The sequence below is a fragment of the Brassica rapa genome, chromosome A09 (genome assembly GCF_000309985.2).
Source record: "Brassica rapa cultivar Chiifu-401-42 chromosome A09, CAAS_Brap_v3.01, whole genome shotgun sequence".
Classification (NCBI taxonomy): domain Eukaryota; kingdom Viridiplantae; phylum Streptophyta; class Magnoliopsida; order Brassicales; family Brassicaceae; genus Brassica; species Brassica rapa.
Genome location: NC_024803.2, coordinates 25,601,140 through 25,613,770, shown reverse-complemented (window position 1 = coordinate 25,613,770; position 12,631 = coordinate 25,601,140). Strand labels below are relative to the sequence as shown.

The window sequence follows — 12,631 nt, the reverse complement described above, 5'->3', positions numbered from 1 at the left end:
TTTTCTCGACAAAGATATCCATCGGAAAGTCTTTGGGATGGTCTTTCCCGACAGATTTTGATGAACACGTATCTTCAAAAATTCACGATACTGTTTACCAAAGAATTTTCAACGTTTACGGTCATTGAACTTTTCATTCAGGAATTTCAGGTGGCCACCTCGTCGAGAATTCACTGGAAAACTTCATTAAAATTTGTTAGAATGTTTAAATTTTTTTTTTTTTTAATAAAAAAAACTCTTTATTTATGTATATGATTCCAACTTAATACAAGGTTCTACTGCCTACCTTGACTTATACCCAGGGACTTAACATTGCCCTCAAATTATACTTAACCAAAAACCCAAGGGGGTAGAAGAAGAACTACTATCCAATCTCATGTTCCTAGAAATAGGGTCCAATCTCAATCTCAAAGTCTTTTTAATATCATTAATAATATTCTGAGCAGGTCTGCAAATGTTAGTATGCAACCGTGAATTTCTCTCCCTCCAAACCATATAAATCACCGCTTGGAAGACCAACTTAATGACAAGCAGTGTGTTTGTATCCGATGACAGAGCCTTCAACCATCTGATGCAATCCTCCAGCAGAACAGGAGGCGACAGGTGAAGGCGTGAGCAGAAATAGGTCCATATCTCAGCACTGAAGGTGCAATCGAAAAAGAGATGTTGCCTACTCTCATCAAGGCCAGAGCAGAGCAAACAGCTTGGAGAGACATCGATCCCCCATCCCCGCATCCTGTCTCGCGTTGCTAGCCTATTCCAAACCACGAGCCATGCAATGAAGGCATGTTTAGGAACTCGGCCTTTAAACCAGATTTGTGCATGCCAATAGACCGGGGGGTTTGGCGGGTGAAGGACTCGCCAAGTCTTTGCTGTAGAGAAACGATCAGTAGGGGCCTCATTCCCCATTCTCCATAGATATACATCGTCATTAGATGACTGCACTATAGGGATAGCCGACGGTAAGCATTGCTTCAACAAAATGATGATGATATTTCTGCTCCTCGAAGCACTCAGCCACCAGTCACCATTTACTAATGCCTCCGCAACCGTCGCTCTCTTATGCAAAAATCTACAAAAACTTTAATAAATTCAAAACATTTTTAATTTTAAGCTTTATTTAAAATAATAAAATTTAAAATATACCAAAATCTATAAAAATATAAAAAAAAATAATTATAAAAGTAAAGAATCTTAAATATACAAATAACAGAGATTATATCTAAATTCCCAATCTAACAACATAATGTAGCAAAACCTAATTTAACATTTCATAAATTAACACAATTTTAAAATAAATAAATACTAAAAATAAACTATTTAAAAAAAATTATTTTTAAAATTTAAAAGTTGTATAAAACGTTTTTAAAAAATATAAATTGTTTACGAAATTTGTTAAAAAAAAAGGTTTTGTGAAACGTTTTTTTATAATAAAAATATTCTTAAAATATGAAATCTGATTTGAATTGAAAAAAAAAGTTTATAAATTTGTAAAAAAATAAATAATTTTGAAAATGTTTTGTTAATTGCTTAAATGTTTTAGATTCAAAAAATCATGTTTTTAACACTGGATAATACACATTACATCACATAATTTAATTCTATTACATATGATGATCAACTACTTGCAACATATTCAATACTAATGAACAATTCTACGGATAATGATTCCACAATGAAGCTTTCCCTAAAACACTTGGATCGATGAAATGTTTTGCATGTATGACATCCTTGATGGACATGCTCTCTCCGCAGCAGATGACCACAATGAACGGCTCTGCCTGCAGTACTCTGGAACCTCCGATAAACTTTTGCATCCTAAAATCTGCAAGAAAATCTGCGATAAACATATACACAACTAAGAACTCTCTTAATAAGAATCACTCTCTTATTAATCTCTTAAGGAAACTCACTCAAAACCTTAAGCTCTCTCAATCACAAAACTCTTATTTTATGTCACACTTTGATATCTCCATATATATAAGAATATAAAGTCCTAAACACACTAGATAATAATGTTTAGATAACTCCTAAACACTTAAGGACTTTCCTATTTCCTATTCCAAAACTCGGTAGGAAATATATAGCTTGTTGCTTACGTTATTTCAAGCTTGGTCCAACATTCTTCCCCTCAACCTCAAGCTTGAAATCTCCAATCTTCAACTCTTGAACCCCAATGAAGCTTCTCATCTCTTGCCAAGGGACTTGGTTAGTATATCGGCCTTTTGTTCCGTTCCTGGTACATGATCCACTTCTACTTAATTGTTCTCTACACATTCTCTTATGAAATGAAACCTACGGTGTATGTGTTTGCTCTTTTCTGCGACCATGAAACATTGGATTCTTGGTGAGTGCTATAGCCGACTTGTTATCGATTCGGAGAGTCACCTTTTCACATCTACTTCCGGTTACTTCAGCTAGAAGGTCTTGGAGCCAGATTGCTTGCTTTGCCGCTTCTGTAGCAGCCATAAATTCTGCTTCACAAGACGAGAGATCCACTGTTTCTTGCTTTTGTGAACACCAAGTAATAGGGCACTTCTCAAGGTAGAATATGTGACCGGTTGTACTCCTCCCATCATCTGCATCAGCATTATGACTACTGTCGCTGTATCCTATCAGCCTCATGCCATCAGCTCGTTCATATGACAAACCATACGACAATGTGCCTCGTAGGTACTGCAACACTTGTTTGAGCAACACATTGTGAGACTCTCTCGGTTCATGCATGTATCGACTAAGCATACCCACAACAAAGGAAAGATCACGCCGTGTAAGGAGGAGGTACCTCAGACAACCAATGCTTCTTCTATACTCCTTCTCACCAACGTGTTTCTCGTTTAATCCCCTAGACATCTTCACATTCAGTTCCATCGGTATTTGACATGAATTGCGATCACCCATTCCTGCTTCTTCAACTAGCTTGGACACATATCTTGCTTGGGACAATGTTATACCATCTGAGTGTTGTGTTACCTCAATACCAAGATAGTATCTTAGCTTTCCAAGATCACTCATATCAAAGTTTGTAGCCTCTCCTCCTTAAACTCATGTATCATCTCTAGACTTGAACGCGTTACAAGAAGGTCATCCACATAGACTGCAACAATCAATAGATGATCATTCTCCTTTCTTCGATAAAGAGACGCCTCCTTAGAACACTTAATGAAGCCAAGCCCTCGTAATATGCTGTTGAGCTTGATGTTCCAAGCTCTAGGGGCTTGCTTAAGCCCATAAAGTGCCTTGTTCAGTTTATACACCTTGTCTTCTCTTCCTTTAACCTCAAACCCTTTTGGTTGCCTCACATATACTTCTTCTTTGAGCTCTCCATGAAAAAAAGCGGCCTTGACATCGAGATGATGAACCTGCCAATGATTTGTGGCCGCAAGAGAAAGGATGAATTGTATCATTTCAATTCGTGCCACCGGCGCAAACACCTCATCATAGTCTATGCCGTGTCTTTGTACATATCCTTTAGCTACTAGTCTTGCCTTGAACTTGATTATGCTTCCATCAGGGTTTCTTTTGATCTTGAAAACCAACTTTAGTCCGATAGCTTTAGCTCCGAGTGGTAACTCGACCAAGTCCCACATTTTGTTCTTTACTATGGACTCAATCTCATCCTCACACTCTACCACCCATTCTCTGTGAGCTTTAGCTTCTTCAAAATCCCAAGGTTCTTCATTGATCATGATCAATATTCTTTCGCATTCAATCTCAGCAAGACAGATATACTCACTAAGGTAATCTGGTTTTCTTCTAACTCTATCTGATCGTCTAGGACCGTCTTCTTCGTCATCAACCTCATCTTCTGTTTCGCTTTTCTCCTTACTTTTCTCGGCTTCGGCATGACTCTCTGATTCGTTCATAACTCGAACTGAACCGTTGCCTTCTCCTTCTGAATCATCAACCTCATCTCCTCTACTTGCGTGATCTCCAAGTCTCTCAAAAATGTAGGTTAAGCATTCCAGAGTTAATATCTTCCTTTTTGTTCCAGTTCCAGCCTTGCTCCTCATCACATATTACATCCCTACTAACAACTATTCTTTGTTTAGTTGGATCAAAGAGACGATATGCCTTAGAACCTGGTTCGGTTCCAAGATGAACAAGAAGTTTTGATCTATCGTCTAGCTTCTTTCTCCCAGCTGCTTCTGTTCTCGCATATCCTAAGCACCCAAAGACACGAATGTGCCCAAGGTTAGGTTTTCTTTGTCGCAAAGCTTCATATGGCGTCTGTGGAGGACTTAGTGACCTTGTCGCCACGCGATTTATAAGATAAATTGCATGTCTTATATCTTCTCCCCATAGATAGTTAGGCATATCTTTATGGTTAAGAATGCTTCTTGTCATCTCTAATAACGTCCTATTACGCCTTTCTACGACTCCGTTTTTTTTTTTTGCGGCAAATATTGGTCTGTAAGATGTCTCTTGATGCCATTGATCTCACAGAAATTTTGAAATTCTTTTGATATAAATTCTCCTCCTCTATCTGTCCGGAATGTTAGAATCTTGGTTCTTGTTTCTTGCTCGGCTTGTGCCTTGAATATTTTGAACTTATCAAACGCTTCGTTCTTCTCTTTTAGTAGAATGCTCCACATGTAGCGAGAGTAATCATCAATGATCACGAACACGTAACTCTTGTGTGCTGGTGTAGATGGTTTAATTGGCCCGCAAAGGTCTCCGTGTACCAGCTCAAGAGGTTGTGTAGCTCTGTATGTGCTTGCCTGAGGGAAGCTTTGTCGTGTCTGTTTGCCTCGCAGACAGGAACCGCACGTGTCTTTCTCTATGAACATCTTTGGTAGGCCAACTACAACCTCCTTGTTAGCCATCAACTTCATAGTCTCGACATTGACATGTCCCAGTCGGGAGTGCCATTTATTTCCTTCATCCGAGCCTATCAGTTGAAGACACTTGATGCTATCCACGTCTATGGTCACCTTATATAACTGATTCCTGGATCTCTTAGTTTTCACTATTAAATTGCCATTTCGATCATATATTATTAGGTGATCATCTTTCATAGTAACTTCACACCATGCTTCAGTGGCCTGTCCCGAACTTATAATATTGCTCTTTAAATCAGGAATAAAGTATATGTTATTAAGAACCTTCTTGTCGCCATTCTTGAGTAAGAAATGTATTGAGCCTTTTCCTTGTATCTCTATTCGAGAATCATCACTGAATTTTACCATTCCTTTGATTGTTTCATCGAGCTCAAAGAAGAATAACCGATTCCCACTCATATGATTGCTGGCTCCGTTGTCAAGGTACCATAAGTCGAGTGAATCTTGATCACTTTCAAACGAACTTGGCTCGACCTTTTGTTCGTTTAAGAACACCACTTCATGTAACATCAAATTATCAGCCACTTCTGTATCCTCTTCCTTCTTCTCTGTTATTTCCTGAAGAAGCTTAAGTAACCTATCTGGACAATCCGTCGCATAATGCCCTAGCTTATCACACCTTTAACACATTATCTTGGAGTCATCTCGCTCTTGTCTATACCACGGACCATGGCGACCACGACCTCTACATCTCCAGTACGATCGACCACCGTATCCTCTTCCTCGTCCTCTGTTTCTTCTGTGATTCTCTTGAGGACGCGAATCAGAATTCGCAAACATAAGCTTGCGTTGATCATCCGTTTCTTCTTCCTCTTCTTCTTCACCAATTCTCTCTTCATATGCTTTTAGCCTCCCAACAATATCCTCAAAACTTGTGATATTAAGATCAAGGACTTGTTCAAGTGCTGCAATAATATGTATATAACGCTTTCGTGGTAGACTTTTCAGAAACTTCTTAACAAGTTTTGGTTCATCAATGACTTCTCCAAGTGCAATTGATTTCGAAGAGATTTCTGAAAGTTTTCCCACAAACGCATCAATCGTATCTGATTCCTTCATCTTGATTCTGTCAAATTCAGCCATTAGCGTTTGTTATCTCGCCTCCTTAACCCTATCAGCTCCAACATGTCTAGCTTGTATGGCTTCCCACACGGCCTTTGCGGTATCAAGGTCTCCAAGTTTTAGAATTGGTGCTTCTGGTATAGATTGGAACAACAACGCAATCGCCATATTGTTTTTGTCTTCGTCCTTTGTTCCAGACTCTATAACCTCCCACACCTTGTTTACCTTGAGTGCAATCTTCATCCGTATGGCCCATACTGTGTAGTTTTCAGAATCAAGCATGGGACACTTAATTGAAGATGGTCCTATCTCTTTCGATTTCATCATGACCTCGTCTTTCTTGTCGTCGCTCATGGTGTGTATCTGATCACAATAACTCTCGCTTTTTCGCACCTAAAGCTCTGATACCAAATATTGAAACTCGATCTCAAGAACACAACTAAGAACTCTCTTAATAAGAATCACTCTCTTAAGAAAACTCACTCAAAACCTTAAGCTCTCTCAATCACAAAACTCTTATTTTATGTCACACTTTGACATCTCCATATATATAAGAATATAAAGTCCTAGACACACTAGATAATAATGTTTAGATAACTCCTAAACACTTAAGGACTTTCCTATTTCCTATTCCATAACTCGGTAGGAAATAGATAGCTTGTTGCTTAAGTTATTTCAAGCTTGGTCCAACATTTATCACGTATCTGCACTGTACTGTTATTTTTCGGGTTGTAGAGCAATTTTACTTGTACAAGTGAGTCCTACAAATAATAACTCGTCTGCACAACCACATTCCTTTGGAAAAGTGGAAAACTTAGATAAACTTCAACCATTCTTGCTTTTCGGCATCGTCAAAACCTCACAGCTCACGATGATTTTGGTGTTGGAGCTAATCTTTTTGTATGTTATATCTAATACTCCCTCTGTTTCATTTTAAGTGTCACTTTGGGTTTGTGCACACAGATTAAGGAAACAATTAATTTTGTATACTTCATATATAAAAACACAATTATTTATACACCTAACCATATTTCAACCAATAGAAAATTAATTGTTAAATAAAACTAATAAATTTTGCATTCAAAGTTGAAAACGACACTTATTTTGTAACGAAACAATTTCTCTACAACGACACTTAATATGAAACGGAGGGAGTATCTGTTACTCAAGCTTTAGAAATCTTTAAGTGATATAAATGCATAAAACAGAAGTAGCACAAATAGATCAATGTCGCTGATAATTAGAAACAAAACAAATCCATAAGAAAGAAAATTAAACTACAAGATTCAGAAATGGTCTAGGCATCAGACTTCAGCAAAAATAAATATAAAAACAAAGAGAGCAAAGACCCCGCGATCAGCCACGGATTTATTGCCGAAACATCAGATTCTCAACATGGTTTGGGAAGGTGAAGACTTCACCATGGTGTGCAGCTGGATCCATAAAGACCTTCTCTTCAATTCCTTGGATCTCAACTCTTCTAACACTCTTTCTCTCCACATTGTAATAGTAAACATAGAATGGTTTCTTCCAACACCACTGCGCCCAAACAACTTCACCTGTATCAGTTCCCCAGACTGATTTTATGTTCCAGAAAATCATATTTGGGAAATACAAGATATGCTTTGTCCATTTCCCTTTCTCGGTATCATCTAGAACCCATAACTGATTATTGTCACTATAATCACGGACTAAGACACCTAACTTTCCCTTGTAGTTTATCAACGTCCAAAAGTTGAAATCTATATGTATAAACCTAAACTTTTCAGACTTAACATTAAAGCATGCTATCACGTTAATAAAGTTGTTATGAGCTGCATAATACAATATCCCGTTGATGCATATCCCCTTTCTGTAGTTCTGAGGAAAATGGGGAAACTCACATTCTATCTTTCTCCATGATGGGTTTCCTTTCCCTAGCGTCAAGACGTGATGTTCTCTGGAGTTTATTTGTCTTCTATACTTTGTTACGGTCATGCACAAAACCTTGAATTGCTTCTCGATAGGATCATACCCAAGAAAGCTTCTTAACTCATTATTCTTAGCTCTCACTTTAGGTAGAGGTATTTTCTGACCCGTGCTAGGGTTACATAGCACAGGAACCCTTTCCATCTTTCCCTTTAGCATCTGCTTTTCGTAAAGATAGACAAAACCGTTGGCGGATAGACAAACTTCTTTGTACCAATCTCCAGAGACACCCATATGATAATCCGGTGCTACAACACTTATGTTCTCATTAAAATGAAGCTGAGGGGATGAAAAGAAGTGCCACTTGCCTTTGAATTCAAACGTGAACAAAAGTTGTGGCCGAGTGGATGAACTCGTCAGGAACGATTTTGCGAAATTTGGACTGCTAAGTAAGGAATCCCATTCCTTCGAGACACATCGACATAGTGCAATGGCTTTTGCTGGTAGTCTCTTGAGGATCTCGATGATGAGATCGATGGGAAGCGTCTCCGAGTTTCCTCCTACATACGTTGAAGAGTTTTTTGATGATCGTGTGTGGCCTTTGATGATTTTAAGGTGTTTCACCGGAATGTTGTATTTCTCTAGGCTCATGACGATTTTTGCTATGGTCTGGGAATGCAGATAGCTAAGACAACAGGAGGTAATATACTATAGGCTTATCAAAAAACATATCCTGATATTTTACATTATATTTTTAAAATCTTTAGTTTCCTTTTCTTTTTAATGTGGAATCTTAAGTATCCTATTGTGTCTTTTATTTTTCCACCATTCATGAACCAAAATTTGAATTCATATGGCAACAAATATTCTTTTTAGTACCATAATCTTATTAAGATGTTGAATTCTCTACTTGTTAGTAAAAAAAAAATTACGTTTTAGGGGTCAACTGATTCATCCCCTAAACCAAAAAAACTCAGGTTTTCTTGTGAAATACCAAATAGTGATAATCTCAGTAATCGTTCCTATGATTTAATTCATTATCGAATCCATATCCATATAAAATTATCATCATTAACCGATAACAGTTGACTTATCTTCTTAGTACATTAATAAACCATTGACTTTTACTGTGATGACGATAAGACTGGGAGAAAGAGGTGAGTGGAGGATTGGCACTGAAAATGGATTTAGCGGGGGTTGGAAGATTCAGAAAGAAGATTGGTGGATGCCGATTTGAAAATATGCTATCAAAGTTGATGAAAGACGGAAAAAAATTATCCTCGAAGTGAAGGACCTTGTATATAAGAGCGGTGGGCTTCTGTGGAGGATCCGACGTCGATAAAGGATGAGAAAAGAAGGATAAACTAAGACATCATCATCTGGAAATTGTTGGGGTCAAAATCGGTAATGATGAAATCAATGTCCAAAAGTTCTCGAGAAACCTTTTTGTGAAAAAAATAAAAAAATGGAAAACTAAAACTTCGTATTTTTAAGAATATTTGCGCGACAAGGTCCTCGGAAGGGATCATTCAATCTCTCGAATAGATGTTTCCAAAGCATCAAGACAAGGAAACCAGCATCGTACGACCCGCCATCGGGAAAATTGGATAAGCCAAGTCCAAATCACCATTGAGAGTTCCGAAGACAAGAATGCGTGGTTTGGGACTGACCCAACTCGCCCACGTCCAATCCAACTCGCCATTGGGCGAGTTGGATGCATCATGTCCAACTTGCCCGATGTCGAGTTGGATCAGCCTTGTCCAATTCGCCATTAAGTGAGTTGGATCAGTCCCACACCATGCATTCTCGTCTCCGAAACTCCCTCTTTCGGGTCTCGGTCAAACTGTCTCTTGTTTCGTCCCGATCGGAGTTACCGTTAAAACTTTACGATAAAAACGACGAAGACTTATTTTCTCATATAAGTTCGGATCGATCGTATAAAATGATAACGCTTAGCTTAATATAATGGTTATCTGAGATATACTACTGATTTCCGCTATCTCGTAAAATCGACGTCGTACTAAAGGCAAATTCGGAGATAAATGTCAAGTTTCAAAGGATAATCATCAAGATCGGAAAAAATGGAATATTCCTGCGAGAAGATAAACTCGGCCCAAGGGCAGAAAAGGAAAGCCCAGACCGACCTAGAAGGAGTATATAAGGGACACGAAAGCGACAGGCGCAAGAGAGAACTTTTACACACACAGCAAACTTAGCACTTAGCGCAATATTAGGCAATTTTCTGTTTTTGTTATCGAGCTGCGACTCAACTAGGTTTCAAGTCTTAGGTGGTTAGAACTAGGAACTCGCCAACAGCTCTTGCGACCAAGGTGTTACCTGTTGTGAACGCTTATACACAAATTTGGAATAAGATCTTCTTTGCTCTCTTTTTACTTTATTCAAGTTATCATTTTCGTCTGTTTATGTTATCTGATTGCTTGACGTTTGGCTTAGCAGAAATCTGGGACCTCTGGGAAATTTAGGGTTTCCTAACTTTCCTTATTTTATGGAAATCGACGGTGCGAATTTCGGCTCCCAGAGAAATCTTGGGTTTTAACTCTTTTTAACAGTGTTTTTCTCCAGGTGGAAGAGCAATATCAATTGTATACAAAGTATAACTTGCTCTGACAAACCATATTCTTTCAAAAAGGTGGCAATACGTAGATAAGCTTCGGTCACTCTTGCTTCTTGGCATGGTCAAAAACTCACAGCTCACAAGGAGTAAGATGATAGAGCTCATCTCTCTATGTAAGATCTGTTTCTCAAGTCTACGTAATATTTATGTGATATGAATGGATAAAAAGCAGTACTAGCATGGAAATATTAATGAGATCAATGTTGCAAAGATTTATGAAACAAACAAAAAATCAATAAGAATAGATCTTAAGAGCATGTCCATCTGTGGGATGGACAAGAGTTTCTCAACTCTTAGAAAAAAAATGTCAAAAGAGAAGAGAGACTGTCAAAAAGTATCTAGAGATGTTTTTAGAACTCTATTTGAAACTGCTTTGTCAAATGTCATTACAGGATTAGTTAGATTTCTGCTATCACTTAAATTTTAAGTCAATAATCTATTTAAATCAAAATTGTTATTATTATAAATTTTAGATACATATTTACGTTTCTAAACTGTTAGATATTTTCTTAGGACAACCTTAACAGCAGTATTTAACCAGTATCTATGTATTAAACAAATTAAAAAATTGTTAAAGGTGGAGAGAGAACAAAAATAAATTCCCTGTTTACATCCTCAACAAAAAAAAAATTGCGATACTTTGACATTGTGTGTCATTCCATAATTGGTTTTACTTTCTTTATCTGTTTTAAAATTTAACCATTAACTGAATTATAGTAAAATATTAATATTTTACATGTTAGATACCCTTGTTAGAGCAGCTCCAACCATAATATTTGGAAGGAGTTGTAAAACTTAAAAGAAAAGATAAAATCAGAAAAATAAGAGGGAGAGTTAGAAAAAGTTCTCAAAAGTAAGACTTTTTAGGACCTCTTAGGAAACTAAAGCAAGAGATGTCACTTTTCTAATTTTTTAAAAGTTCTAAAAATAAATATATATTTACATGATTAGCATACTAATATTTTTTTTTTCTTTTAGAACCCTTCAGCACTTCCACCGTATATGTTGCTCTTAATATACTTATGGTTGGACATGCTCTTAGACTTCAGAAAAAATAATAATTAAAGTCAAATAAATACCGTGATCAGCTACGGATTTATTGCCGCATCATCAGATTCTCAACATGGTTTGTGAAGATGAAAATTGGTTCAAGGGCATCTCGACACATCAATTTCTCTTCAATTCCTTTGATCTCAATGCTTCTAACATTCTGTCTCTCCACATTGTAGTAGAAAACATAAAATTGATAGGTCCAAGGACTTGGCGCCCAAACAATTTCGCCCGTATGAGTTTCTCAGATTGATCTTTTGGCCATGAAAGCTCAAACTGGCAAACAAAAACTACGCTTTGACCATTTATTGCTCTTGTTATAATAAACGTCACCATCATCAAAGACTAGGGCACCTAACTGTCTCTTGTAGTTTATCAACATCAAGAAGCTAATCAACACAGAGCTCTCTTTCTCTATTTGTAAAAACCTAAATTTCTCAGACTTAACATCAAAGCATGCTATCACGTAAGTTAACTTGTTAAGAGAAATGTAACACAAAATCCCGTTGATGTATATCCCGTTTTGGTGCGCCTCAGGAAAATGCAGAAACCCAAGTTCAATCTTTCTCCACAATAGTTTTCATTTCCCTAACGTCAAGACTTTTACTTTGATGATGACAAGGATAAGATTGGGAGGAGGAGGTCAGTGTAGGATTGGCGCTGAAAAAGGAATTAGTGGTGTTTGGAAGATTCATATTAATGAAGATTGGTGGATGCCATGAAATTAAATCGCCCTCGGAGGGAAGGAGCATTGGAGTGGATATAAGATAGAAGTAGCATGAAAAAAGTCAATGTCGCTGATAATTAAGAAAGAGAACAAATCCATAAGCAAGAAAATTAAACCGCAAGATTCAGAAAGGGTCTAGGTTTTTGACTTCAGCAAAAATAAATATTAAAAAAAAAAGAATAGCAAAGACCTTATCGTCAATTCCTTGGATATAAACTCTTCTAACACTCTGTCTCTCCACATTGTAATAGTAAACATAGCATGGTTTTATCCAAGGCCATTGCGCCCAAACAATTTCACCCGTATCAGTTCCCCAGACTGATTTTATGTTCCAGATAACCATATCTGGGAAATACAAGAAATGCTTTGACCAATTCCCTTTCTCGGTAAAAAAGAAAAGAATAGCAA

General features: G+C 37.4%; 2 protein-coding genes across 2 annotated transcripts; both read right to left on the bottom strand.

The window, feature by feature from the left end:
- Nucleotides 1–2,100: 2,100 nt before the first annotated feature.
- Nucleotides 2,101–2,871, bottom strand: LOC108869668 (secreted RxLR effector protein 161-like). The gene is made up of 2 exons (XM_018654388.2): nucleotides 2,300–2,871; nucleotides 2,101–2,236 (listed from the first exon to the last, which is right to left on the bottom strand). The coding sequence occupies exons 1-2, from the start codon at nucleotides 2,869–2,871 to the stop codon at nucleotides 2,101–2,103; spliced, it is 708 nt and encodes a 235-aa protein (XP_018509904.2).
- A 1,512-nt stretch (nucleotides 2,872–4,383) lies between these two features.
- LOC117128023 (putative F-box protein At1g46984) lies at nucleotides 4,384–12,625 on the bottom strand. The gene has a single exon (XM_033279380.1). It carries the CDS (start codon nucleotides 8,460–8,462, stop codon nucleotides 7,272–7,274), a length of 1,191 nt encoding a protein of 396 aa, XP_033135271.1. The 5' UTR covers nucleotides 8,463–12,625; the 3' UTR covers nucleotides 4,384–7,271.
- Between the last annotated feature and the right edge of the window lie 6 nt (nucleotides 12,626–12,631).

Bases quoted from the DNA above. Each gene is read 5' to 3' on its own strand.
- LOC117128023 (XM_033279380.1), bottom strand. From the start codon at position 8,462: ATGAGCCTAGAGAAATACAACATTCCGGTGAAACACCTTAAAATCATC.
- LOC108869668 (XM_018654388.2), bottom strand. From the start codon at position 2,871: ATGGAACTGAATGTGAAGATGTCTAGGGGATTAAACGAGAAACACGTT. The intron at 2,237-2,299 runs GTAGGTTTCATT...ATCATGTACCAG, and splicing joins AAAGAGCAAACACATACACC to GAACGGAACAAAAGGCCGAT.